This window comes from Erinaceus europaeus, unplaced genomic scaffold, assembly GCF_950295315.1.
Source record: "Erinaceus europaeus unplaced genomic scaffold, mEriEur2.1 scaffold_670, whole genome shotgun sequence".
NCBI classification, from domain to species: Eukaryota; Metazoa; Chordata; class Mammalia; order Eulipotyphla; family Erinaceidae; genus Erinaceus; species Erinaceus europaeus.
The window spans coordinates 12,200-39,296 of record NW_026647994.1 but is presented as its reverse complement, the minus strand read 5'-3'; the positions used below and the strand labels follow the sequence as shown (position 1 = coordinate 39,296).

General features: G+C 38.4%; 1 protein-coding gene across 1 annotated transcript in view; it reads left to right on the top strand.

Annotated features, from left to right (window-relative positions):
- The window catches only part of LOC132536569 (phosphatase and actin regulator 1-like), a 29,737-nt gene extending 4,697 nt beyond the window's left edge, over positions 1–25,040 (top strand). The window contains exon 3 of the mRNA XM_060184604.1: positions 24,871–25,040. Within this exon, the coding sequence (XP_060040587.1) occupies positions 24,871–25,040 (170 nt within the window). The remainder of the gene's footprint in view (positions 1–24,870) is intronic.
- Positions 25,041–27,097: the final 2,057 nt, after the last annotated feature.

Below are 27,097 nucleotides of genomic sequence, written 5' to 3'. Positions count from 1 at the left end.
TCTCCTTTTTAGAGCTCTGTTGCCACTATGGCCCAAAATGTTTCACTGAATTGCTCTAGCTTCCTCCTATTCAGCATAAATTCCTCATTTTTTTCCTTCTGATTAGCAACCTCTCTGTTATCATAAAGTGTTCTAAATCTATAGGCAGAGGTTTCAGAACTAAATGGATACATTTTAGGGTAAATGACTAGAACTCATATCTCACCAAAGGCAAAGCTTTGAGAAACAGTGGAAGGAGGCAGGATGGTTACTGACTGATGAGAAAGGCTTTTCAGACACTAGCAGTTCTCTACATGACTGTTTAGCTACATACAAAGATTAAATAGCCTTTCCACCCAGTTGTAGATGCTACTGTGATTCCAACCTGACCTACCTAGGCAGAAGACCTCGCCAATGTTTCTTGGAATCTCACCTCTCCAGAGCCCTAGCCCATTAAGGAAAGATAGAAAAAGGCTGGGGGTATGGATTGACCTGCCAATGTCCCTGTCCAGAGGAGAAGCAATTCCAGAAGCCAGAATTCCCCCCCAAAAATATTTGGTCCAGGGATTTGGGCGGTAGCGCAGTGGGTTAAGCACATGTGGTGCAAAGCGCAGGGACTGGCATAAGGATCCCAGTTCGAGGCCCCCCACCTGCAGGGAAGTTGCTTCACAAAAGGTGAAGCAGGTCTGCAGGTGTCTATCTTTCTCTCCCCCTCTCTGTCTTCCCCTTCTTTCTCCATTTCTCTCTGCCCTATCTCACAACGATGACATCAATAACAACAACAATAAAAAGGCAACAAAAGGGAAAATAAATAAATATTTGAAAAAAAATTTTAAAATTGGTCCATACTCCTAGAGGAATAATTTATAAGGGGAGGTGACCAGAGGGCTCTGAATGCCAATTCCACCAGGACTCTAAGTGTTTGTCACCAAGAATTTTCTAATACCATCACTGAAAGGTACACAAATCTGGAAAATACCAAAGGAAGTAAAGCACACTTTTTCTTATCTGAGAGAGATAAAGGAAAAAAAAAAAAAAGGGAAGAATGCTTGAAGGTAATAGTGAGTGTAGGTGTGATTTAGAAAGGAAGTGAAGGCAGTATTGTAGAAAAAACGGACAAAATGCTACAGAAGTACATAAAGATATATAGTGATAGATATAAAGTCAATACGTATCTGTGAACTTGGGAGAACTATTGCAGCTTCCAGTGGAAGGGGTGGGGACACAGAACTCTAATAGTGGAAATTATACCACTATTATCTTATAATCTTATAAATTAACATTAAACTATTAATAAAAAAGACACAAAAGAAACTCCAAAGATTAATTAGCTTCTTCTATAAGGAAAATTCATTTAGGAACATAGTATAAACCTGGAATTTCAGTGACCTAGACTAGGCATATTATTATTGACTTTTTTGAGTTGTTTGTTCATGAATATTATATATATCTTTCTTTCTTTATTAGGGAATTAATAGTTAAAGTTAACTATAGAATACAATAGTTTGTACATGCATAACATTTCCCAGTTTTCCAAATAACAATACAACCCCCACTAGGTCCTCTTCTGCCATCACAGAAATATTTTTTTTTAAAAAAATATGTTTATTTATTTACTTATTTATTCCCTTTTGCTGCCTTTGTTGTTTTATTGTTGTAGTTATTCTTGTTGTCGTCATCGTTGGATAGGACAGAGAAAAATGGAGAGAGGCAGGGAAGACGGAGAGGAGGAGAGAAAGGTAGACACCTGCAGACCTACTTCACCGCTTGTGAAACGACTCCCCTGCAGGTGGGGAGCCAGGGGCTCGAACTGGATCCTTAAATTGGTCCTTGCACTTCGTGACATGTGCACTTAACCCACTGCACTACCGCCTGACTCAAATATTTTTCTTAAGGGTGTAAATTCTACCAAGTGGGAAAGTAGAAAACAATGACTTTCTCATTTTCCACATTACCATTCTCACATCAATTCATTTATAAATTCATAAACTTCTTGGAAATCAACCCCTTCTATATTAAGTATATGCAAATGGCTATTCAAAGCCAAAATATCTGTATTATTTTGTTTTCAATTTCATAATAACTGATTTTAATTATTATTTGAAAGAAGAGGAGGATTTTAGCTAGTAGGAAAAAAAGAGGAATTTAGAAGGGCAAGAAGATAAGTAAAGATTAAGACAGATTCTTCTTGAAATCCTAGCACTTTTTTAAAGTTGATTGTTTGCTCTGCTGATTATTTTGTTTACTCACATCTCCTCTGTACTTTGGTTTGACACTGAGGTTGGGAAGATGAGCTTGCCTCTCTGTAGATTTTGCTTTAGAAAACAAGATATGGAGCCAGAGAGATACCACACCAGGTAGTATGCCTGCATTACCAAGGGCATGATCCAGATTGGAGCCCCAAGACTATATGTCAGGTACTATGGCAGTGGGGGAAGCTTCTGTTTGTGTCTCTCCATATCTGTGTCTATCTCAATTTTTAAAAATGACTTTGAGAAGTGAAATCGTGTATATGCAAAGCCCAGTTTCACAAAAGAGGAGAGAGAGAGAGAGAGAGAGAGAGAGAGAGAGAGAGAGAAAGAAAAAAATAAATACATAAAGAGAAAAAATCATGATGTTTTGCAGAGAGCAGAGCAAAATCCAGGGTTATCCTTTTCTTTTTTCATTAAGAAAGGATTTTCTGTCAGTTAATCTATGAGTACTTCTTTAACAATAAATCCTTCTTGAACTGAGAAGATAGTACAATGGTTTGACACCAGATGTTCAAGCCTGAAGTCTCAGAGGTTCCATTTGAATTCTTGGCACCCCCCATAAGCCAGAGCTAACTGGTGCTTTGTTCTCTTTCACTGTATCTCATTAACATTAAATATCAAAATATTTTCTAAACTGACATATTGAAAAAAATAAATTTTGTTCACATAACGTGATTCTGAGAAGGTTCCCTCTAACACAGGAAAATTCTGGACACTGAAGATAAACATGGCATAAAGATTAACTATTTATTGGCATCACATAAGTTCATCCATTTTCCAGTTTTCTGACAATAACATCCCACGCACTCAATTTTCAGATTCTATAATTTTGCCCTGAACAATCAAACAGCAAGGGAAGTCATATTATGAAAACTACAAAATTACAAGTTCGGGATTCTTTCAGAGTGAAATACACATTTCAATAATATTAATTTAAACTCTAATTTAAGACAAAGTTCTTTTAAATAACCTAAACTAAATGGGATACAGACCCACTGCTATATATTCACCAAATCTCTGGGTCTTTCTAATGACCATTCAAGACAGAGAACCATTGTTATGGATTTTAATAACCTGAGACTCAGGGTGTGATCCCAGATTAGCAACACCAAATTCATCTGAGATGTTGGACAGGAAGACTCTGGCACACCTCAGACCTAGAAAATCATAAAGTATATGTTATCAAAATTGTCAGATAATTTGTGTTAAAAGTTTGGGAAGCAAAAATTGAATCCAGTACATGCTAGAATCCCTGAACAACATTCACAAACTCAGGGTTGGATTTCCATTGCTAACTAAGTAAATCAGAACCTTTGGAGGTGAAACCCTACAGTTGGGGAGCTGTTCAACTAGCTCATTTGAACTAGGTGGTTCAAATGTTCAATCAGCTAAGAATGACCTTTGGTTTTAGAGTAAAAAAGGTGTTAAGAGAGCTAGTATTTAAACTCAAGTATATTTGATACAAATCCACAGACAGTGAACAACAGTGACATTAATAAACAAATCACACTTCCAAAGAAGGTAAATCTGTGGCTAAATTTGATTCAGTTATGTGTCCAAATAACACAGTATACAATATGAAAATACATATTGAAATCAGATCCCTTCTTCACATGTGCGTGCTCACACACACACACTTTGCACTGCACTGTTTCTTTGCTTTTCTTTTTCACTGTTTCTTTTCTTAATATCTGTGGGCAACATCAATATTCCTGGACATTTAAGTAACCATCAAAAGGGGAAAGATGTTAAAAGGTATTAACCAAGGATGCCAGAAAATCAAATTTATGACACCTGCTCACAATCCCCACTCATATCATTTTGAATAACTCTTGAAATTGGAGCCAGGTACTGTAGGCATTCTTCTTCTTCTAGCGTTTGCCCTTCTTCCGTAGCCAGTCAACAGCGTCAGGTTGAAAGCTGTCAGGAGCTGCTTGTTGCTGGCTTTGAAAGTGACTGGGATCCATGTGGATTCAGTCGGCTAGGAAGGATCGTCAGTTTCCCCAATTAATGGGTACTCACAGGATGCACCACAAGAAGGTCGATCCAATGCAACCCACTGTAGGCATTGTTACTTGACTAATGATGTATTTTTTTTTGTTTGTTTACTGCATTGTCTTATTCAAAAAAAGAAACTGTTCATTTTAACAACTGATGTAAAACACCAGTGAACAGTTAGGCTTGGATATCTTCAAGTTCTATTTGGAACTAAAGAGGAATTTATATAGCACCCCCCATGCTTGCCACTACCAGCCCTACCCTACTCCACTTTTTGTTCATGCTTTGAAATCTGTCAAACTATCTGAATTTTCTATCTTTGGTTTTGGGTTAAATATACCTATGTTTCAACAAATATTTATTTACTTATTTATTTATTTATTAGATAGAAACAGAGAAACTAGAAAGGAGGGAGAGATAGGGAAAGAGACAGAGAGACACGTGCAGTCCTGCTTTACCACTTGTGAAGCTTTCCCCCTGCAGGTGGGGACTAGGGGCTTGAACCCAGGTACTTTCACACCATAATGTGCACTTAAACAGTTGAACCACTGCCTGGCTCCAATATACCTAAATTTTGTACCTCTAAATCAGTTTAAGATGGTCTCAAGAGAAAAAAGACAATGTATAGCTCTCAAGTGTTTACAGATCGTAGGCATCAACACAGAATTTGCTCATGTTATTTCATTCTCTGTGCTTATCTGCAAGACTAAAGCTTGGGCATCTATAGTCATGTTGTATTATTTTGCTTCTATCCGTAACTATATGTATGAGCTCACATAAATGGTTTCACTTCCATAAGTTTCAAGCTCCTCATCAAAAGAACATAATGTTAGTTCTAAATTCATGTGGGTATTTTGAAACAAAATGTATTCTTAGAAAATGTCAGGCACATTATTACTGATATTATTACTTCTATGTCCATTGACTAATCTGACCATGGTACCCTCCTCAAATACATTTTCTAAGAACCTAATAAATATTTTGTATACAGAAATAAAACTTTAAGATTTATTAAATGTCTCTATTTAACTGAAAGAATTAAAACACTTAAGTCTGCACTACAAAAAAAGACATTAGATCAGGAAAATAGAACCTCTGGTGACCCTTAAAGAATTAAAATCTTCAATAAAAAGTTGAGCTTTTTTTTTAAAGCTAAGAGGAGATAAAGATAAAAGTAACTTTCAGATATATACAGATTCAGAAAAGGAAGGTTATAACTCTGCTATATCTACGAGCATAATTTTTTTAAAAAAATGATAAAAAAAAGATGTCAGGAGGGATTTGGTGTATTGCTGAGGAGAACTGACCAGTAAAAAAAATGATGTTACAAAGATCTCTGAATTGTGCTGTTCTTAGAAGGGCATTTTGATGTAGCTTATCATGACTGAGTTTTTATTCTGCCTAGATATAGAGTTATAGAATGTATAGCGTTCATTCTGATGAATTTAATTGAGATCAACTCAAAAATTACTCTTAACTTATTCAGGATGCTGGCTCTAAGCTGCACCTTATTTGAGATCCTTTTGTCCCCTCCTTCTTTAGTCCTTTACTATTTAAGTTAACCCTTACACTCTTTAGCCTATAAATCTTCCATCAGCTCCCCTTCACACTCCTGCTCCATCCAGAGTCAATGGAACCTGGCTACAAGTACATATCAAAGTCCCTACACTGAAGGCATGGATTTTGAAAACCACTTATGGAAATTCTGTTCTGGGTGTTTTAGCGGTTTTGCTCAAAGACTGCTAGTTTGTCTTCTTTTTCCATGTCTATCCCAGACACCTTCGTGTGTCATCTTCCTAGATGTAGTTCATACCTGTGCCTACATATCTAACCTACTTTCTCCACAAGAACTAAGAAAAAAACAGTGGTTGCAAAAAGACCCAACCCACTTTGGGGCAATATTGTTGATTGAAGAATGTCGTTTTCCATTCAGTATCTTAGCTGTCCCACCTGGTACTCACAGTCCTGTTTATACTAACCCAGCAAACCTGGTACATCTCTTCTGTTTCCTCACAGTGATGTCCTAGCTAAAACAGCTTACAAGTAATGGAATTGGAAATTGTCTTTCAGACCTTGCTTCCGATTTCTAATATAATTTCCAGCACTTTTTATCCGATGCTCAAGTCATAAATCTCAATAAATTATTGTGCTCCCCCCTTCCCATTTTTTCCCTTTTCTTCTCTATACCTCTACCAGGAAGCAGCATGCTGTGCTTCACTCATGAATGACAAGCTAACTACCAAGCCTTTCCTTCTAACCTCCCACACACTCCATTTTAGACCTCTAATTGCTCACACCCAGGCTTTTCAAACCTGTATTTAATGCAGGGAACATTTTGTGTGAAGGAGAGGTAAAAGAAAATCAAAAGGAAAAATGTTATGGGACTAACCAACCTGCCAATTTCATCCATGTGTAGATGACCATGACACCCAAACTTCTGCTTTTGGAGTGTGCCCCTGGAATAGGACAAAACGACATTCTTTGTGCAGAAAATTGACCTGCATATAGCCTTCCAGTGTTCTTTGTAACTTTGCTACTAGCAAGCATCTGCTCTGTCATGTAATGTGATTCAGGCTTCATAAGCTGGACATGAGGACAAGAGTAAAAGGAAGAGGAAAAAAATGATAGGATAAGGAAAAAATTGAAATGGAAATACAATAGAATCAGTGAAGTCAATTAGTAAATTTCATGTTCGTGTAAATCAAGGGGTGGAACTAGCCTATATATAAACATCAGCCATGACTCAATTGGAATAAACAGTTCGTAGGTTCTTGGAAACAAATTCTTTTTCTTAATTGCCCAAACAAATCTGTTTTCTCAAAAACTTTCAATAGATCCTCTGTGACAGAGATAAGGAAAAGATGGAGACCCCAGTACACCAAAATCAGTATCACTTCCAAAGTTTCTAAAGAATTTTTTAGTAAGAAATTGAACACTCCCCACACACAAAACCATGGAAATGAACATTTGTATTAAATTTGACTCCTGAAAAGTTGGGACCAGAACAATTATCAATGTATATATGTAAAAATGAATAATACAAAATGCTAGTAAAAAATGAAAATAAAAGCCAAACATACACAACTATTTTAATTTTCTGTACTTTCTACTCACTTGTCTTATAAAGTACAATTACGACATATACAAAATTGGTACATGAGTGGAATATTTTCTATTACTAACTAAAGAATGTCAAAGATATCATACTGTTTTAGGACTTGGACTAGTAGTCATAATTTGAGTTCAAAACACGATTTCCCCTTCTAGCTTGTTACAGTTGACAACTATTTCATTTTCTTTGCTTCACTTCTCCGTCTTATAGGAAAATGATGAGTCCTTAACTAAAAAAGTTGTTTATAAAGCAAAAATAGTGTTCCAAATCATGGGTGCAGACTACAATTTTCAGATAATAAATATAAGCATTATGTACTTATTATAGAAAAGACATTAAAATTAATTAAATATAAAATTGCATAAATGGCCTCACACTTATTGATGTACTGCTTAGAACCAAGAAAAGCAAAAGTAAGCTGACTAAAGTACATTAAAATGAGAGAGGTAGTAGGGGTGACAGGCAGTGGAACACCAGGTTGAGTGCTCAGTTACTCTTTGCAAGGACCTAGGTTTAAGACCTTGGCCACCACCTGCAGAAAGGAATTTTTTTTTTTTTGCCTCCAGGGTTATTGCCGAGGCTCAGTGCCTGCCCGCACCACAAATCCACTGCTCCTGGAGGCCATTTTTTCTCTTTTGTTACCCTGGTTGTTTTTACCATTGTTGTGGTTATTATTATCATTGCTATTTGTTGGGCTAGCTTGGCGGGAGAGAGACATCACCCACCAACCAATACAATACAAATCTTTATTCATATGGGCACCCCAGAGTCCCGTGTAGGCACCTGGTTAAAACCCACATGGAGCCAAAAACCTCAATGGGCAGCATCTGCCTCCCCCTGCATGCCTGCATGCGCCTCCCCCTGTAGGGAAGAGCCAAGCCTGCCCTGGAAGTGGCTTCACAACCCATACATAGTTAGGAGAGGGGCTGAGAAAAATGGGAGGGCTGGAAAGGTAGAACCTCCCTAGCAACTATTGCTAGAGATTCAATTGGCCAGAATTAGCAATACCCTGCAGGGATTTAGGGGGGAACTTTAGTCATTTGTAAGATACAGCAGATTGATATGTATGTAATAAAGGGATGGGCCATACCAGCATGGAAATGGGGTGGTTTGTGAGCCCTGCCAAGCTCAACCACATCTGCACAATTTCCCAACAGCTATTGATGTCGTAGTTGTTGGATACGACAGAGAGAAATGGAGAGAGAAGAGGAAGACAGAGAGGGGGAGTGAAAGATAGACACCTGCAGACCTGCTTCACGGCCTGTGAAGCAACTCCTGCAGGTGGGGAGCCGTGGGCTGGAACCAGCATTCTTGCACAAGTCCTTGCTGGGGTCATGGTGCTTTGCGCCATGTGCTTAACCCACTGTGCTACCCTTCCGGCCCCCTGGGGGGAATCTTCATGAGAGGTGAAGCAGTGCTGCTGCTGTCTTTCTTACCTCTCTCCCTCTCCATTTTCCTCTTCCTCCTCAACTACTCTGTCTCTATCCAAGATAAAGAAATGAATTTTTTTTACATAAAATTAAGAGATTATAGGCCAGGGTTGTCGCTGTCGGCCCACAACAACGACACAGACACCAGTCTTCTTCCTCAATTCCCTTTATTTCCTTCTTATGGCCACCTTAAGTACCTTTCACTGTTACATAGTCAGCCAATGGGCATTAAGCAAGCATACAGCATTCATAGATCATGCAGCCTTCTACCAATCATAAAACAGTTCACGTGTACAGCACGCAGTCTGTTCAGTTGGATCATCCAACTTCCGCAAAGTTGTTTACCACTTTACTGGTTTAGCCACCACGTGGCCGGCGCCATCTTAGGGGCATGATGTGCAGTGTCATTTCTTCTAGCGTTTGCCCTTCTTCCGTAGCCAGTCAACAGCGTCAGGTTGAGCCTGATGTAAAGTTTCGAGACCTCCTTTGAATCTGGAGAGGTGGCAGTCGTTGACTATGTGGGTCATAGTCTGTCTGTAGCCGCAGGGGCAATTCGGGTCGTCTCTGGCTCCCCAGCGATGGAACATAGCGGCGCACTGGCCATGGCCTGTTCAATAGCGATTGAGGAGGGCCCAATCATAACGTGCTAGGTCAAAGCCGGGTTGACGCTTACAGGGGTCTGTGATAAGGTGTTTGTTCTTTACCGCAGCTGACTGCCAACTCTGTTTCCAAGAGTCTGGAACAGAGAAGTTCAGTGTAGGCGTAGGGGACCAGATTGGGTGACGAGACGTCAAGCGTTGGACAGGGTGGGTGAAGATATCCGTGTAGATTGGCAGGTCTGGTCGAGCGTAGATGTGGGAAATGAACTTAGATGATGCCGCATCCCGATGAATATCTGGCGGGGCGATGTTGCTAAGAACTGGCAGCTATGGAACCGGGTGGAACGGATGGTTCCAGAAATTATCCTCATGGAGGAATATAATTTGGAATCGACCAAGTGGACATGTGGGCTACAGAACCATACTGGGGCACAGTATTCTGCAGTGGAATAGCATAATGCCAGAGATGATGATCGTAGTGTGGAAGCGCTCGCGCCCCATGAGGAGCTGGCCAGTCTTGCAATGATGTTATTCCTTGCTCCCACCTTTGCTGCAGTTTTTATGAGATGTTCATGAAATGACAGAGTGCGATCAAGAGTAACGCCAAGATAGACTGGCTGGGCTTCATGCCGAATTCTCGTACCGCCAAGCTGCACATTAAGCTCACGCGAGACCGAGGCATGGTGTAGATGGAAAACAGATGATACCGTTTTTGCAGTGCTAGGGATTAGCCACCATTTTTTACAGTAATCAGATATCAGAGACATGTCTTTCGTGAGTGTTTCCTCAAGGATGTCGAACTTGGATGCCTGAGTTGCACAGCAGATGTCATCGGCGTAGATGAACTTCCTTGAAGAAGTTTCTGGGAGGTCATTGATGTAAATATTAAATAGCGTAGGAGCCAGAACAGAGCCCTGGGGGAGGTCACTTGAGACAGGTCTCCATCTGCTAGACTTGTCACCCAGATGCACCCGGAATCTTCTGTTTTGGAGAAGAAACGATACAGTGTTGGCCACCCATGGAGGCAGGCATCTTGAGATCTTAACTAGGAGACCATGGTGCCAGACCGTGTCATAGGTTGCTGTGAGATCAACAAAGACAGCACCCGTCTTTAAATTCTTCTGGAATCCATTTTCAATGTAAGTTGAGAGGGCCAGGGCTTGTTCGCAGGTAGATCTTCCTGGGCGGAAACCAGCTTGGGCAGGTGATAGGAATTTCTCTGTAAGATGAGAAATACGTGACAGAAGCAGCCTCTCAAGGAGTTTGTAACACATGGAGAGGAGAGAAATTGGTCTATAGCTGGCAGCCAGTGTTGGGTCTTTCTTTGGTTTCAAAACCGCTATAATCTTCGCAGGACGCCAAACTTTGCAGTGTCATTATGGCTCCCGACAAGGGTGGTGTTTCAATGCTGGAGCTCATTTATGAGACATTGGGTTTAATGTCAAGAGAGGGAGTAAGAATATTCAGAAATGACAATGCAGGTTACTCTTAGATGTAACAACAAATTCCATAAAAGTGATAAAGGAAAGATTAAAGTGTTTAGAAATACCTATCAGACAAGTGTAAATACACTATTCAAAAATCAACTGTTAGCTCTTAAGATAATTATGTTCTGCTTTTGTCAGATCTCAGAAGAAAAGAATATGACTTTTGCTTCCCCAGAGGAACTCCCATCTGGTCCCACCTTTTCTCTCTTCATTCACTTCTAATTTAGGTACTCATTCCTAATTTAGTTTTCTAAGCTTTTTGGAAGTATACATCAATTTTAAAATATAAGAATACCAGCAACGAAAGAAGTAACAAAACTGCTTTTTAAAATAAAATTTCTTTTGAATTCCAAAAGAGTAATTTTTATAGTTCTGCTGCTAGGTATTTTATTTCCTTAAAAATTTAAAATATTAGTTAAATCTCATTTATTTCCTAGAATTTATAAGAAACTCCAGTTGTGGCTTCCAAGAGGTGACTTAGTGAGTCAGCATTTACCAAAAGGTTAAACAATAGATTTGGTAAAATCCACTTTAAGTCATATTGCTCTTCATTTTTCTGCATTGCTCCTTTAAGGAAAACATGGTAACTTAAGAGCAATATCTGAAATTCCTAGACACTAATTCTAACCCTACCCATTTCAATGACTGTACAAGTGTCTGAGCTTTTGTAAACTCAAAAGCTTGGTTTTTCTCATCTGCAAAATAATAGCAAATTTTACAAAAATTAATATTGTAAAGATAAGAATGTTATTAATAAATTTATAGTAATAGATTCTCAATTTAGATATTATATTCTCAATGGGTATTTATTTAAGTAATAAATAAATGGACACAGTAAAGAAAGAGCATTCACTGAGTAACTGTTTTGTGTCTCCAGGAAATTCACAGATGCAATAATAAAATGCAAGCCCCCCACCTACTCATACATACACATGAAAAATAGGATTTAAAAAGAGGTGGGAAGAAAAAGCAATCATAAAATTCTTTGTGGAAGCATTAATGCCTATCTAAACTTCATTATGGAATGAGTGCAATATTGTAATGCAACCTACTAACACATACAGAGCTTTCTTTTGCTCTCCTTTTCCCTCTGTCTTCTGTCTTTCTCTCTCCCTTCCTCCCTACTAACCTACCACCCTATCTCCCTTCCATTTTTCTTCCTTCTTCCCTTCTTCCCTTCTTTCTTTCCTTCTTTCCATTATTTTGTCATTTTCAGGGCTTCACTGCTCGGAGAAAACTTTTTTTTCCACTCAGAGAGGAAAGAGGAGAGGGAGAAAGACATCCTAACACCAAAACTGGTCCCAATGTAGTGAGGACCAAACTTAAACCTGGGCAGTGTGCATAGCAAAGCAGGGACCCTCCCAGGTAACTATCTTCCTGTTTTTATACATAGCTTTCTATACGCAGTTTAGTAGAAGTACATCATGAAATGTCGATAAAGTTGTTGAGACTGGGGGAAAGGCTAGATGTAAGGAAAAAGATCTTTAGTACCAGATTCAGAGATTCAGAATTTAATTTGTAGGAAACATGGTGTATTAAAATGATAGGTAAGGGGTGTCGGGCAGTTAAGAAAATATTGCCCAAAGCGGAAGGACCTGAGAAAAGATCCCGGTTCAAGACCCCTCCTAATCCCCACCTGTATGGGGAGGAAGGGTGTGGCGGTCAGAAAAGGGGGTCGCTTCACAAGCAGTGAAGCAGGTCTGAAGCTGTCTATCTCCTCCTCTCTGTCTTCCCCTTATCTCTCAATTTCTCTTTGTCCTATCCAATAGCAATAATAACAATGACAACAAGGGCAACAAAAATTGGGGATAATGTCCTCCAGGAGCATTGGATTCATGGTGCAGGCACTTAACTCCAGCAGTAACTCTGGAGGAGGCAAGAAAAAAAAAAGTGATAGGTAAGAATGAGGGTTTATTAGATCAGCTGATGTTAAGACTTTTCTCAGATATACACATGCTATAAGAAATACAAACTCTATAGACCTAACCAGATGTCCTGATTTGAATCTTTGGGAGTCAGGCATGGTGATATGGGTTTAATTATATAAGAAGTTACTTTTGGATACAAATAATATGAGTTCTAAACTGTGAGATTCACAGATTATTCCAATTCTTTAATAATCCAAAGATGTAAATTGATAAAATGGAATGAATACCTAAGATTATATCAGTATTTGGAGGGCAGATGATAGTTTTTCTAGTGCAACTCATGTTAGCAAAGACAAGGACCCAAGTTCAAGACTCTGGTTCCTACCTGCTAGAGGGAAGCTTCATGAGCAGTGTGACAGGGCTGCAGATGTCTCTTCAATTTGTCTTTCTCCTCCCCACTTCTTTTAAAATAAGATATTATTTATTTACTAATTAGAAAGATAGGAGGAAAGAAAAAACCAGACTTCACACTGGTACATGTGCTACCAGGGATCAAACTTGGGACCTCATGCTTGAGATTCCAATGCTTTATCCACTATACTAGCTCCTGGACCACTCTCATCCTCACTTCTTTATGTTTCTGTGTCTCTCATCTTTTATCAAGAAAAAAAAGAAGGAAATAAATGGAATTGTGGAGTCATGCAGGTACCAAGCCCCAGTGACAACTCTGATAAATAAATAAATAAATTCACTATTTTTCAACACTAATAGCATATGCTGGGCATTCAAACTCAAAACAGACAAATCCTTTTGCATCAAAAATTAACCCTCTAAAATGGAGAGAAATTTTAAAAAATCAATAGTTTTACTTCTAAGAGATGGAAACTGGGAGGATATGTACACTGGGAAGTTTCTTGTTTGATCATTTTTGTCACTGGAGTTTCCCTGCTCCAGGCAGACTTTTTCAGATAGGACAGAGATATACAGAAAATAAGACATCACAGCTCTGAAGCTTCCTTCAAAGCATAGGGAGAGAGGTGGAGTCAGACTTGAACCTGAGTCACTCCCATGAGAAAGCAAGTGGACTCTCCAAGTGAATTATCTTGCTAGTCTGCACACTAGGAACTTTTAAGAACAGATAAGGGCATACAATCAGAGAAGTATGTGAGAGAGGGTCAGGGAGAGAGGTGGATGTGTTTCCAGGTGAGTCAAGTAAGGATGGCCTGCTTTTCTGAAGATTGGAAGGTTGTGTACAGGAAGTATTAACTTTTAAAAATATATTTATTTATTTATTTTTGATGCCCTTGTTGGTTTTTTTTTTTTAAGATTTTTTAAATTATCTTTATTTACTTATTGGATAGAGACAGCCAGAAATTGAGAAGAGGAGGGGTGATAGAGAGGGAGAGAGACAGAGACACCTGTAAACCTGCTTCACCACTCGGAAAGCTTTCCCCCTGCAGATGGAGACCGGGGTCTCGAATCTGGGTCCTTGTGCACTGTAATATGTGCACTCAACCAGGTGCGCCACCACACAGCACCTGTTGCCCTTGTTTTTATTGTTGTTGTAGTTATTATTGTTATTATTGTTGTTGTTGATGTTGTCGTTGGATAGGACAGAGAGAAATGGAGAGAGGAGGGGAAGACAGAGAGGGGGAGAGAAAGACACTTGCAGACCTGCTTCACTGCCTGTAAAGCGACTTCCCTGCACGTGGGGAGCCACCGGGGGCTCAAACGGGGATATTTATGCCGGTCCTAGCGCTTTGCACCACATGCGCTTAACCCGCTGGGCTACCAGACTCACGCAAGTATTCACTTTTAAAATGAGAAGCTTTTGTTATATAAACACTATTTCCCTAGCATTGTTACGTAGAACCAATATTCTGAATATTACTTGATATATTTCAAGTTATCAATATTGTTTCAAAGTCTTGCTTGTATTTTCTTTTCCTTTTTAATTGCCACCAGGGTTGTTGCTGGGGTTTAGTGCCTGCACGATGAATCCACCACTCTTGGCAGCCATTTTTCCTTCCTTTTTTCTTTTTCTTTTTTATTAGATAGGGCAGAGAGAAATTAAGAGGGGAAGCAAATTAGACATGGAGAAATAAAGAGAACTGAAGACCTTTTTACCACTTCTGAAACTCCCCTCCCCCTCAGGTGGGGATGTGGGAGAAAGGTCAAACCTGGATCCTCTCACACTTTAACTCCTGTACTTATCTGCGTGCCATGCTCATCCTTTCTTGCTTGCATTTTCATAAGAAACAAAATTACGTGTTGGTATTAAGAAGATCATCAAAAGATAAGTTCACTTTTATCACAATGCAACTCAATCACTTTACAAAAGCATAGAGTGCCACAGAATGTTGCAAAGAGAGAGAGAGAGAAAAAAAAAAAGATTCAGCTGTAGCTAGTTAAAAATAGAGCTTGCTTTTCCTTTGAGCAGATACTCTGTTCCTTTTAGCTGATTATGCACTATGTGGTGACTAACCTTGATAGGTGACAGGCAGAGAAAAACTACTTGGCTTAGCCTAATTTAATCCTTGTCCTGGTAAACAAGAACATACTCCAAACACTGCAAAGCTGGTTTTTACATTAGCCCTTTTGTCCTAATCAGTAATCTAGAATCTAGAAGAAAAAGTGAGAACTCCCATATATGAGGCTTTTTTTTTTTTAGCTTGGGCTCTGGGAAGAAAGAAGAAGAACACTGTTAAATACATAACACATAACAGAAACTTTATTTTATAATAAACACCTATTTTAAGGAGTATTTATTGTCTAGTAGTGCTGAATGGAAAATGTGTGAGGTACTTGCTATTACTTTCTACATCCCCCTTTTATATCTGTGTTTACAGTATTCAAGTAACTTCTCCAATTCATATAGCTATTAAGTACAGAATCGTAGTTACAACCCTGAACCTTCCCACCACCTTGCGTGGTCCCATAGCATATTTGTGACCATGACAGTGCACCAAAAAAATGTCTCTGGGCAGATGTGAGCAGACACAAAAATCTTCATATACTTCCACACAGTCAAAGGTAGGATTTTTCAGTGTTAAGATCTAGAAGTATGACAACTGAATCACCTTGTATAACATGATCTTGGATGCAGCGCCTACAAATGACCCTTTTTTATTTGGGAAACTATGAGATGTTGGGGCTTCTGTCCTAGCTTGAATTATAGGCGGGAGGTTGAGCAGGGAAAGGGAATCTGCCTAAACTACATAAAAATTCTTTTTTTTTTTTAATTCCCGAGAAAGGTTTAATGAATTTATATTGCTAATTTTATACATCTAGTTGCCAATCTGTATATCCTACCAACCTTTTATAAATATTATTTGGTCTTTTTTTTTTTCCTTTCGGAGGGGATTAATGATTTATAGTAAACAGGGTTATTGACTCGTGTAAAATTTTTCAGTTTTCTGCAAAACACTGTCATGCCCATCTTAGGTCCTCCTCCACCACTGTGCACCAGAACCGGAGAGCACCCTTCCCCCACCAGAGCCCTTTACTTTGGTGCAACACACCAAACCCAGTCTAAGTTCTACTTTGTGTTTCCCCCTTCTGTTCTTTGTTTTCAACTTCTGTGCATGGAAATTTTTATTATACTCCTAAGGCATCCTTTCCTTTTACTACCAATTTACCATATACTAATTATAGAAAAAAAATGTAGTTAAACAGTAAAAGTCAAGTAACCCATCAGCTAAAAATAGTTATCCTTTCAAACCTGATGAATATTGCTTTCATATACATGGATATACAGACCCATACACATATATACATACACATGTTATCTAAATCCAACTTTTCATGTGTACTACCTTTAATTTTTTGTCTTCGTTTATAAGGTAAATGCTTTTATGTATTGAGGTAGTTGTCCTAACAAAAACAGCAAATATTCAGAAGTTTAGACTTATAAAAAGAAACCAGTTTGCTTTTGCCTACAGAGTGACTTTGTCAGCCAGGTTGGTTATTACTGGGTTCATTCTGTGGTTATTTTCTAGAGAGTCTCTTACTAATGCCCCATGATCTGCTAGCATCAGCTCATTTATAAATATGATAGAACAAAAATAAAGATCCTACTGAATTCACATTGGGTAAGTGTTTCCCTTAGATGCATATATTGGGAATTACTGTGTTTTCCATGTGCTATCAACAAGTATGCTTCTATGCTTACTACAGTCTGATATGGTACTTCATTACTTAGCAAGAGCAGGTGCCCAGATATCTCTAATGTTTTATTAACAGTATTACTCCAATAATATAAAATATTAGAATCAGAAACAATTTAATTCAACTGACTTATTTTAAGAGTGTTTTAACTGAGGTTTTGGGAAGAATGGAAAATAATTGTTAAATACATAACACATAGCAGAAACTATTAACTTTATCAAAAGCTACGAATTTATTACTTAGATATGATTATCTTAATTGAAATTAAAACTCACTAGTATCATGTAACTATGAAAATATACAGTTGGGAGTTGGGCAGTAGTGCAGCAGGTTAAGCGCATGTGGCGCAAAGCGCAAAGACCAGCATAAGGATCCCTGTTCAAGCCCCCATCTCCCCACCTGTAGGGGAGTCGCTTCACAAGTGGTGAAGCAGGTCCCAGGTGTCTGTCTTTCTCTCCCCCTCTTTGTCTTCCCCTCCTCTCTTGATTTCTCTCTGTCCTATCCAACAACGACATCAATAACAACTACAACAATAAAACAACAAGGGCAACAAAAAGGAATAAATAAATATTTAAAAAAAAAGAAAATATACAGTCAAGATCCAACTTGAGTCTTTCTGACTAAACTTTTCCCAATAGCATCCTACCTTTCTGAAAAAAAAAAAAAGATAACTTTTCTCAACCAGACAGTTATATTGTGGTAGATAAATAGCTAAAACATAGTCTATTGCCTATCCCATCTCTACCAACCTATTGTCTAGTCTAGTTCTCTATATTTTGTCATTGTATGTGGGGCTCAAATGAGACTCAGGTTCATGGTCTTAGTGCCTAAGATTATTTTGTAAATGAGCAATCCCAGAAGTTTCCGACACAGTGGTATGTGCAAGGTTGTGTCATTTTTCTATACTGAACATTAATTATACATTTTAGAATGTTTTATTTTATGTGGCACTAGGGAATGGACCAAGAATCTCATACACACGGAATACCACTGAATGGTTTCCCAAAGCCAGTTTGTTCACATGTTGTTAGAGAGAGAGAAAGCGAGATAGGACATCACACAACCACAACACACCACAGAACTATTCCACCACGCATGGAGTAGTTCATATTCTCTGTGGTGTTTCCATGTGGTGGCAGAACTCAAATTCACAACTTCACACATGGTTACAAAAAAAAAAAAATCACTTTATTAGCTGAGCTATATCCCGGTTATTAAAACTTTTAGATTTCAAATTATGCCATTAAGTATAGTAAACATATTAATCTGCAGGAAATACAGAATTAAAATGAAATTTAACGTTGCCTGTACAAGGTTACCTAAACAATACTAAAAAGTAACTTTATCTTAACCAAACATATAAGTAATAGAAAGCTGTTAGGATTTATGTCCAAATCAATTCAAGATGCAAAGTATGAGACTCATTTTTCTTTTCAGTATCTAGCATGTTTTAGCAGTCAGCCCCCAACAACTCTGCACAGTGTCTACTTTAAGAAGCTGAGAGAAAAGGAAGCAATGAACATTTGTTGTCCGCCTACCATTTGTCAGGCTCTGTGTTAGGTGTTTTACATTTATTACATAATGTCTTATCCTCTCAAGGCCCAGTGAGAGTTTATTTTCTTTCTGGTTTAAATATCAGGAAACTAAAGCCTGCCTCAAGAGCTCATTCTCTTCTAAGATCTAAGATGCATTAAGCTTGGGAGTTCTGCCAAACTTTACTTGGAGCTTGCAAGTAATAATTGTTTTAAAATAATAAATGTTTACTGCAAATTTCCTTTGTCAAAGACTTCATGTTGATTATACATTTGTATCCTCATAGAAATCTTAAGACATATACAAGAATGATCTTACAGATATACATAAGGTAAATGAATTTCTGTTGTTGCTTTTAATATGACAATAGAAATATGGGAACAGTATTTAAAAGATCGTGTTTTTAAGAGATAGATACAATGCTATGGTAGCACCAATAGCCTGTAAAAGAAACACAAATTCAGAATTATGCAGAGTAGAATGTAAATATTCATAACATTGGCCCAAGTAATTAAAATGTGACTTAAATGTAATTGTTATTATTAGTATGGTTTTGTAAGTAGTTTGTATTTAAATTCAACAATTCACAAATTTATGTGTACATCTCTATAGACTGGAAGCTTTTAAAATGTATATTTATAATTATAGTATGTAGAATGATATGTACAAACCTACGAAAAGTTTTTTCTTCTGGGAACATTATAATTTTACATTGCTTATATACTGATTTATAGAAGTTCTGCATCTATGTTCATAACCAATTTGGAAGTGAATTTTGTACATGGTAAGAACTAGGAATCAGGGTTTGTTTTCTTCTACCATATGGGCATGCAAGTGATTGAGTATCACTTATTGAAAAGTTCATTGCTTCTCCATAATATTACAGTTGGAATCTTGACTTGGTTAAATCACTGTTTATACTTACATTAATCTTTTTATGCACTTTCACCTTCCAGGGAATGAACCCTGTGTCTTATTCATGTATAATATCACTGAACAGCCCGTTGGCCCAGTTTTTTTTTCTTTTTCTACAACCTTAGAGAGGGAAAGATAAACAGAGCGAAAAGAGAGCTAGGAGAAGCTCCAGAATATTACTCCGCCATTTAATGAAGATCCCTTCATACTGTGCATAATGCACCCATCAGTTGCTTGGGATTGAACACAGGGCCACACACTTATAAAAGTGTGTGCTTTACCTACAGAATTATCTTCTGGTCCCTCTATATTATTTATTTATTCTCTCCTGGGGTTTCACTGCACCAGACTGAAATTTCCAGAAAGTGTGTGTGTGTGTGTGTGTGTGTGTATTTGTGTGTGTGTTTATCTGTGTGTGTGTATTTGTGTGTGTGTGTGTGTGTGTGTGTATGAGAGAGAGAGAGATGGAAAGGGTGAGAGAAAGAGAAGAGAGAGAGAGAGACAGAGACAGACCATGTCACCAAAACTTCCTCCTCTGTGGTTGGGATCAGTCTCAAACTGGAATGGATAAATTGCATGACAGAGAAGGTACACTATTCAGATGTATTATCTATTATATTTTATTGGTTCTATTTTTCTTTATTTTCTAACTCTTCACAATATTTCCTATGGTAAACTGCCAATATTATCTGTTTGGTCCTATCATTCATATAATTTAAAGCATAATTTTATTTATTTTCATTATTTATATTTATACCTCCACAATTCACTGGCAGCAACAGACTTAATGTTTTCTTATCAGTCACTGAACCAGAGATGGGTAGAGAAATACAGATAGAAAAAGGTCACAGAACCACTTCACCACTTGTGTAGCTTCCCTTTCACAATTCACTGGCAGCAACAGACTTAATGTTTCCTTATCAGTCACTGAACCAGAGATGGGAAGAGAAATACAGATAGAAAAAGGTCACAGAACCACTTCACCACTTGTGTAGCTTCCCCTTGTGTATGCGGCTCCCACATGGTTCAGTGGATTCCACCTGGTCCTTGTGCATAGTACAGTGTGCGCTATACCGGGTGAGCTACCTTCTGGTTCCTATTAAATGTAATTTTATTTTGATTAGAACCATTCATGTTCTTATAAAAGTTTTACAGTCAACATGTCAAATTCTAGAAAAAGTTAAATATTTGATGAACATTGTGTTGCAATATAGGCCAATTTGAAGAGAATAATATTATTAAAACATTGTCTTATAATTTATGAACATGATCATGATATATTCACCCCATTGTACATTTATTTCATTATTCTCAATGTATTTCAGGGATATTTTATTGCTTTACATGTAAAAATCTTGCTTATCTTTTGCTTATCTTCTATGAAAAATTTTTCTAGAAACATTACAATTTTATTTACATATTGATTTACAGAAGTTCTGCATTTGTATACATACTCCATTTGGACTTGAATTTTTTACTTAAATTTCTACCTCAATTTTTCTTAAGTTTTGGATGATTTGATGCTGTCATAAATGGTACTTTAAAAGTTATGTTTTCTTTTTTGCTAGCATATAATAAAACTGGATATTTTATAAAGATATTCTATTTAGTGATATTGTAAAAATTCACTTTTTATTTCTAGTAGCCTCGACTCTAGTAGGTTCTATAAGTACACACCATAAGATATATGACTAATCAGTTTTTTCCTCTTGTTTCCCAATTATTATCTTTTTAACTTATTTATTTTCTTTATAGCCACATTTTAGACCTCCAGTATAATCTCAAACATGGGTGGTAAAGGTGAACATAGTGAGGAAACCTGAAGAACTAAGTACTTTCAAGATCTTAAATACATAATGAAACCTGTTGCTAGGTTTCAAATTCAGAACTTAGAATTCAATTCCATTTCACTGAGCTGTGGTTGAGGACTTGGTATATTATTTTAACAAACAGCACAAGTGACATTGATGTAAATGTGTCTTAGAATCATACTTTGAGCAATACTTTTTTAAATTTTTATTTATAAAAAGGAAACAGTGACAAAAAAATAGAATAGGAGGGGTACAATTCCACACAATTCCCACCACCAGAACTCTGTATCCCATCCAGTTTCCTGATAGCTTTCCTATTCTATATCCCTCTGGGAGTGTGGACACCCAGGGTCATTATGGGGTGCAGAAGGTGAAAGGTCTGGCTTCTGTAATTGTTTCTCCACTGGACATGGGCGTTGGCAGGTCGATCCATACTCCCAGCCTGTTTCTCTCTTTCCCTAGTGGGGTAGGGATTTGGGGAAGCAGGGCTCCAGGACATATTGGTGGGGTCGTCTGCCCAGGGAAGTCCAGTTGACATCATGTTAGCATCTGGAACCTGGTGGCATATAAGGAACCTTTAATATATAAAGCCAAACAAATTGTTGACTAATTGTGAACCTAAAATCTGGAATAGTGCAGATGAAGATTTGGGGGTCTCCGTTTTGTAGATAGTTAGTAGGCCTATTTTAGTTATATTCCAAAGGGCCCATGACTATAGTAGTTTTATTTTTTTTCTGAGCCTGACATCTCATATGCAGGTGGGTCCAAGTTACTGAGCAATACTTTTAAAGGATAAGCTTCACTCATCTGAAGAGTTTTCTTGATTAGGGTAGAGCATTACAGTCTTCTTCCTCTTCTTTCCATCTTTATCCAAAGATGAATATATAAAACATTTTTGGACAATATATTGTGCTGCTCTTCTTTCACTGGTGCTAACTCTAATTGTAATGAACATTTTAAGAGTCTTCACTATTAAAAAATGTCTACTGGTTTTAGAAAAGAAAAGAAGATAAAAGAAATTATTATCTTCCCGAGATAGTAATCTTATCCAAAATGAAATATTTAACTATATTTGAATATAGTGAATTTCATAGATGTATTCAGTCCTTTCTCTACACAAATCCATATTCACACATGTATATATATATATGTGTGTATTCAAAAATCATAGTTTTTGTCACATTTCCCTTCCTTTCTCACTCTTTCCTTTTATTTGAATACATGAACTGAGCATTTACTCATCCATAAACAAGTGGGATAGTTTTTTAACATTTCTGAGGAGCATGGAAAGTTTACAGGAAAAAAGTATGTGGTGTACAGAACTGTAAGGCAACATTTTGCAGACTAGAGGTAGATGAAATTGGAAATATAGGTTGAAGTCAGAATGGGAAGGACTCTAAATGCCAGAATTCATGTTAATTGCAATCTAACATACAGGGAATTGATAAACACTTATAAATCAAGTAGTTCTTACAGTAAGACCAAAGTAGAAGATTATTTCAAAGACAAATTACTATTGGGTTGTCTGAAAAGTCAAGATGTATTTTTTTCTATGCAAAAATGTGTCATAACTGTTGTGACAATCCAACATATTATTTTGAGAAGAAAAGACAGAAACTGTTAGAAAGATGTTAGGGAGTGTGGTGACAATATAGGCTCCATTGGTGGGCATGAAAGGACTGGGAATAATAAAAAAAAAAAAAACTGAAACTATAGAGCAAGCATTTCCTTAAACTAGTTTAAAAAATGGGATTGTAGTAGTATCAGAATTGAAGAAGCAGCAAGGTCAAGAGCAGAGCTATTTTTCTTAAGAGGAAGTGTAACTACTTACCTCTGAAATAAGAGACCAATGTAGAAATAATGAACATTCTAGTGCACAAGAATGCAAAGTGGGAAAATTAACATCTGAGGATGGAGAGGGCATCTTAAGAGCAGTAGCAGGATTTCTTCCTCTGCAACTTGACACTAAGATTTCCTTTGTAGTAAAGGGAAACCAAGTCAACTTTTATCTGTGTATACCAGGTGGACTCTTATTAGAAGGAAGAGTAGCAATACCAGGTCACAAAAAGACCAAGTGACTAAAGCTGCACAAGGACACACATAAAAGATTTAACCTGTTAATAGTCTCAGTAGGAGCATCAAACTAATGCTGTTTGTACCCCCAGAAATATTTCTAGTTTCCTCTGCTCTGTAACATGGGTAGGTTGCATTTCAAACATTCAAAGGAATGCTTAATGTTCTTGATCTTCACAACTCCTTCAGAAATGATCTTACAATATTACATAGATGATAGCTAACCCTTATCTGGCCACTATAACCCTGGATATAAAAACTAATATCCAATCCAAAGAATGATTTCTTTTCTTCTTCTCCTTCTCCTACTCCTTCTTTCTCCTTCTTCTCCTTCTCCTCCTCCTCCTCCTCCTTCTTCTTCTTCTTCCTCCCCTTCTTCTCCTTCTCTTCCTCCTCCTCCTCCTTTTTCTTTAAATTACTTATTCTCTTTTAGTGAGAAAGAAATATACAGAGAGAAAGACCAGAGGACCATTCAGCTCTGACTTATGATGGTTCTGGGGATTGAACCTGGGACCTCAGAGCCTCAGGCATGAAAGTCTTTTGCAGGACCATTAAACTGTCTCCCCAGCCCCTGATTTATTTTCTAAGCAATCAAATACAAAGAAGTTGAAGGTTAAAATGAATGTGCATATATGTAGACATAAACATATCCTAGAAGTTAGTGGTTTTATTTCTTTTTAAATATTTTATTTTATTGATACAGAGAAATTGAGAAGGAAAGGGAGAAAGAGAGAGAGGGAGAAAAAATCTGCAGCACTGCTTCACTGTGAGAGAAGCTTCCACCTGCAGGTAGGGGAAGTTAGTGGCTTTAAAAAAAAAAAACAACTAATTCACTGAGAATGTTTAGTCTACATCCAAACTTTCAACCCTAGAACCATTTCTGCCTAAATGTAAACGCTTTTCCTCTACTCTCCAACCTACATTGTTTAAAGACAATAGTAAGAGATTCTGAAAATTTTAAATGTTTCCAACTCTATTTGAGCTCCAAGCTAGGAAGGTGGAATAGAGGGTAACCTGAGTGCAGTGCTTTCCTCTGCAACAAGGTAGACCTGGGCTTGCACCCCAGAAGTAATCATTCCTCTTAAGGATAACAGAAGTTGGGTTATATGGCAGGACATCTGCAAACTATATAGCACTGTAGGTTAAGGATGCCCCAGTGAGCAGTTGAAGAGCTGATAGTGTGTTTGGCGGGAGAGGACACAGTGCTGACTGGGCATTTTGCTTTGCAGCCTTTTCCTTTTGCAGTAGCCAGTCTGTGCCAAGAGCTGAAAACTGGGGCTGCAGGAGGCTGGGAGGGGAGGCAGAGTGTCAGTCTGGAGTGGTGACCCATTGGCCCTGTGACTGGTAAGAGGAGTTAGGGGGAGCCCTGGGCACTTGCCAGGGATAACCTGATCTCTATCCAGTCCACAAATCCTTAACGGATTTTCTTTCTCTCCCTTCACCCTTTTTTCTCCTTTACTCTCTTTCTCTCTCCCTCTTTTTCCCCTTTTCCCACTCTTTCCCCTTCCCTCCCCATCCATCCCCTTTCCCTCCCTCTTCCATCCCCCACTCCCCTCCCCCTTCCCATGTGTGTGAGCCTCTTCCTTTCCCCTCCTCCCCCTTTCCGCCTCTCTCCCTCTCTCCCTCCATCTCCTTCTCCCTCTCAGCTCGCCGGGCGACCCTGCTCCTGCCTCCCACATTAATGGCGGCATCTTCGGAGGATGATATAGACCGGCGGCCCATCAGAAGAGTCCGCTCCAAGAGCGACACGCCATACCTCGCGGAGGCCAGAATCTCCTTTAACCTAGGGGCAGGTAAGGACGACCCTCTCGCCTAGGTCTCTCTCTCTCTCTCTCTCCTACCCTGCTTCCTTCTTTCCCTCCACACGGGCAGGCTCAGCCCCCTGCCCCTCCTTTGGTCCCTCCTGGCAGTGCCCTCCCCTCCCGCCCCCCTCCCGCAGCCCTTCCTACTCAGCCAGGCTTCTGGCTCACGCTCACTCCCTCTCTTTGTGTCAATGGGTGTAAGGAGGAGTGTGTGTGTGTATCTGTGAGCGTGTGTTGTAGAGGTGGGGGAGGGTATGGCGTGGAGCCCTGCATCCATCCAGGAATTACACACGGGCTTCCCCCTTCCTTGAAGAGAAGTGTTGTCATAGATAAGAATGATCACAGGAATAAATGAGAGCTGGGTCAGGATGAAAGTACACTGGTTTGTGGGTGGAGGGGCTGGGCTGGTGAGGCTCCGCTGCTGCTGAGATTGACTGGTTCCTGCTGGCAGGGTTGCTGGCAGTATAGAACTTGTTGGTGACATTCTGACTCTGGTGATTTTGACCCCTTGATATTGCTGCTGCGGTGCTGGAGTGGAAAGAAGGGGTGACATTGACCACTGTGAACAGGACCTTTCTTTGGCACCAAGCAATTTGAAAGCAACTGTGGTGATGATAATATTTACAACTTGATCCATAAGCTCATGATAGGTGATTTGATTCTGTCACTGGGAGTGATGTCCAAAAAGTCACCCAGATAGAATGGAATATAAAGGGAAACTGAGGCAAAGGAGTAAGAGAAAGAAGAGTAGTAGATGGAGAAGAAGAGGGAAAGGAAAAATACAGAAGAGTGAAATATCAGAAGGTTTCAGAGAGTAAAAATTGCTTCAGTTGAAACCTCTGAGTTACCTTCTAACAAATACCCAGTGTCTGCTGTCCCCACAGATTCCTGCTACTCCAGGTTCATAGGCACATCTCAGCCTCTGGTACTACTAGGTGATCGCTCTCTATCACTTGGAGAAAATTGTTCATAATTAACTTCACAGTGTTGCCTTTTCTGAGTATTTTGAAGCCCTCCACTCTAGTCGTGTCTCTACTTTTCTAGAGTCCCTTGGTTTTCAAGTGACTTGAGTGCAGAAAGTGAAGGAACACTTTATTGAAGAAACCCCTTCAAATTAAGATTAAAAAACAGATGATAACATTTTTCTTTAGGGAGTTCCTTGGAAATCTAATGGCAGAGGGCGGTGGTATGAATGAGGTGGGTCATAGAGAATCTCTACATGATAAGTAATTTATAAACTATTGAAAAGTTAGGGGGGAACTCTATTTACATAGAAAAACAAGTGGGTAAATAATCATGTCTTTACATTGGAAAAATGACTATTGCCAAGTTCCTGTCTTGATAATTTGGGAATTTCAATCATGCTTCCTTGGGACTCCTGAAATATTCACATCTAGCTTTAAGGCTGGCGGGGCACAGGTTTATGGGATAGTTTTGGCAGTTTCTGTGATATGTCTGTGTGTTCATTTTGAAAATGTGATCCTATACTTATATAATGAGAATATAGTTGAGAGAAATCTTTAAAAGGATTGAGAAAAGTTTCTTTACAGATCATGTTTATTTTCCTATACAGTGACATTAGAATTCCATCAAATGCTTTTTAACTACCAAGCTGTGTTGTATTTCCTTAATATCTTAGCACAGGAGAAAAAGTACCAAAATTTATCAGTAAAGTTTGTCTAACTTTTCCTTCAATACAGACAGTAAAATAAAGCACTAGAAAGAGTTTCAAGTTTCAGAAACTAATCAATGACATTGAATCCTTTTGCTACCAGATTAATTTTTTTATTCTGGTTACACTGTTCTTGCAACCAACTAAAAGACTGGGTATTTCAGCTAGAACTTGTCTGCTTTTGACCTGGAAATAAAGATGCCAGACAAAATTCCAATAATAACAGTTTCATTTGTCCTTTGGAGTACTACTAAAAGTAAAGTTTCAAGAAATATTATGCAGAAAGAGAAAAGCAGTGGAGAGGATGTTGTAAAAGAGACCAATCCATAGCAGCTCCTTTCTGCAATTAGGGGAGCTGTCCTCCCTTGGTGGTGCTGAAGCAAAGGACTGTGTGAGGAA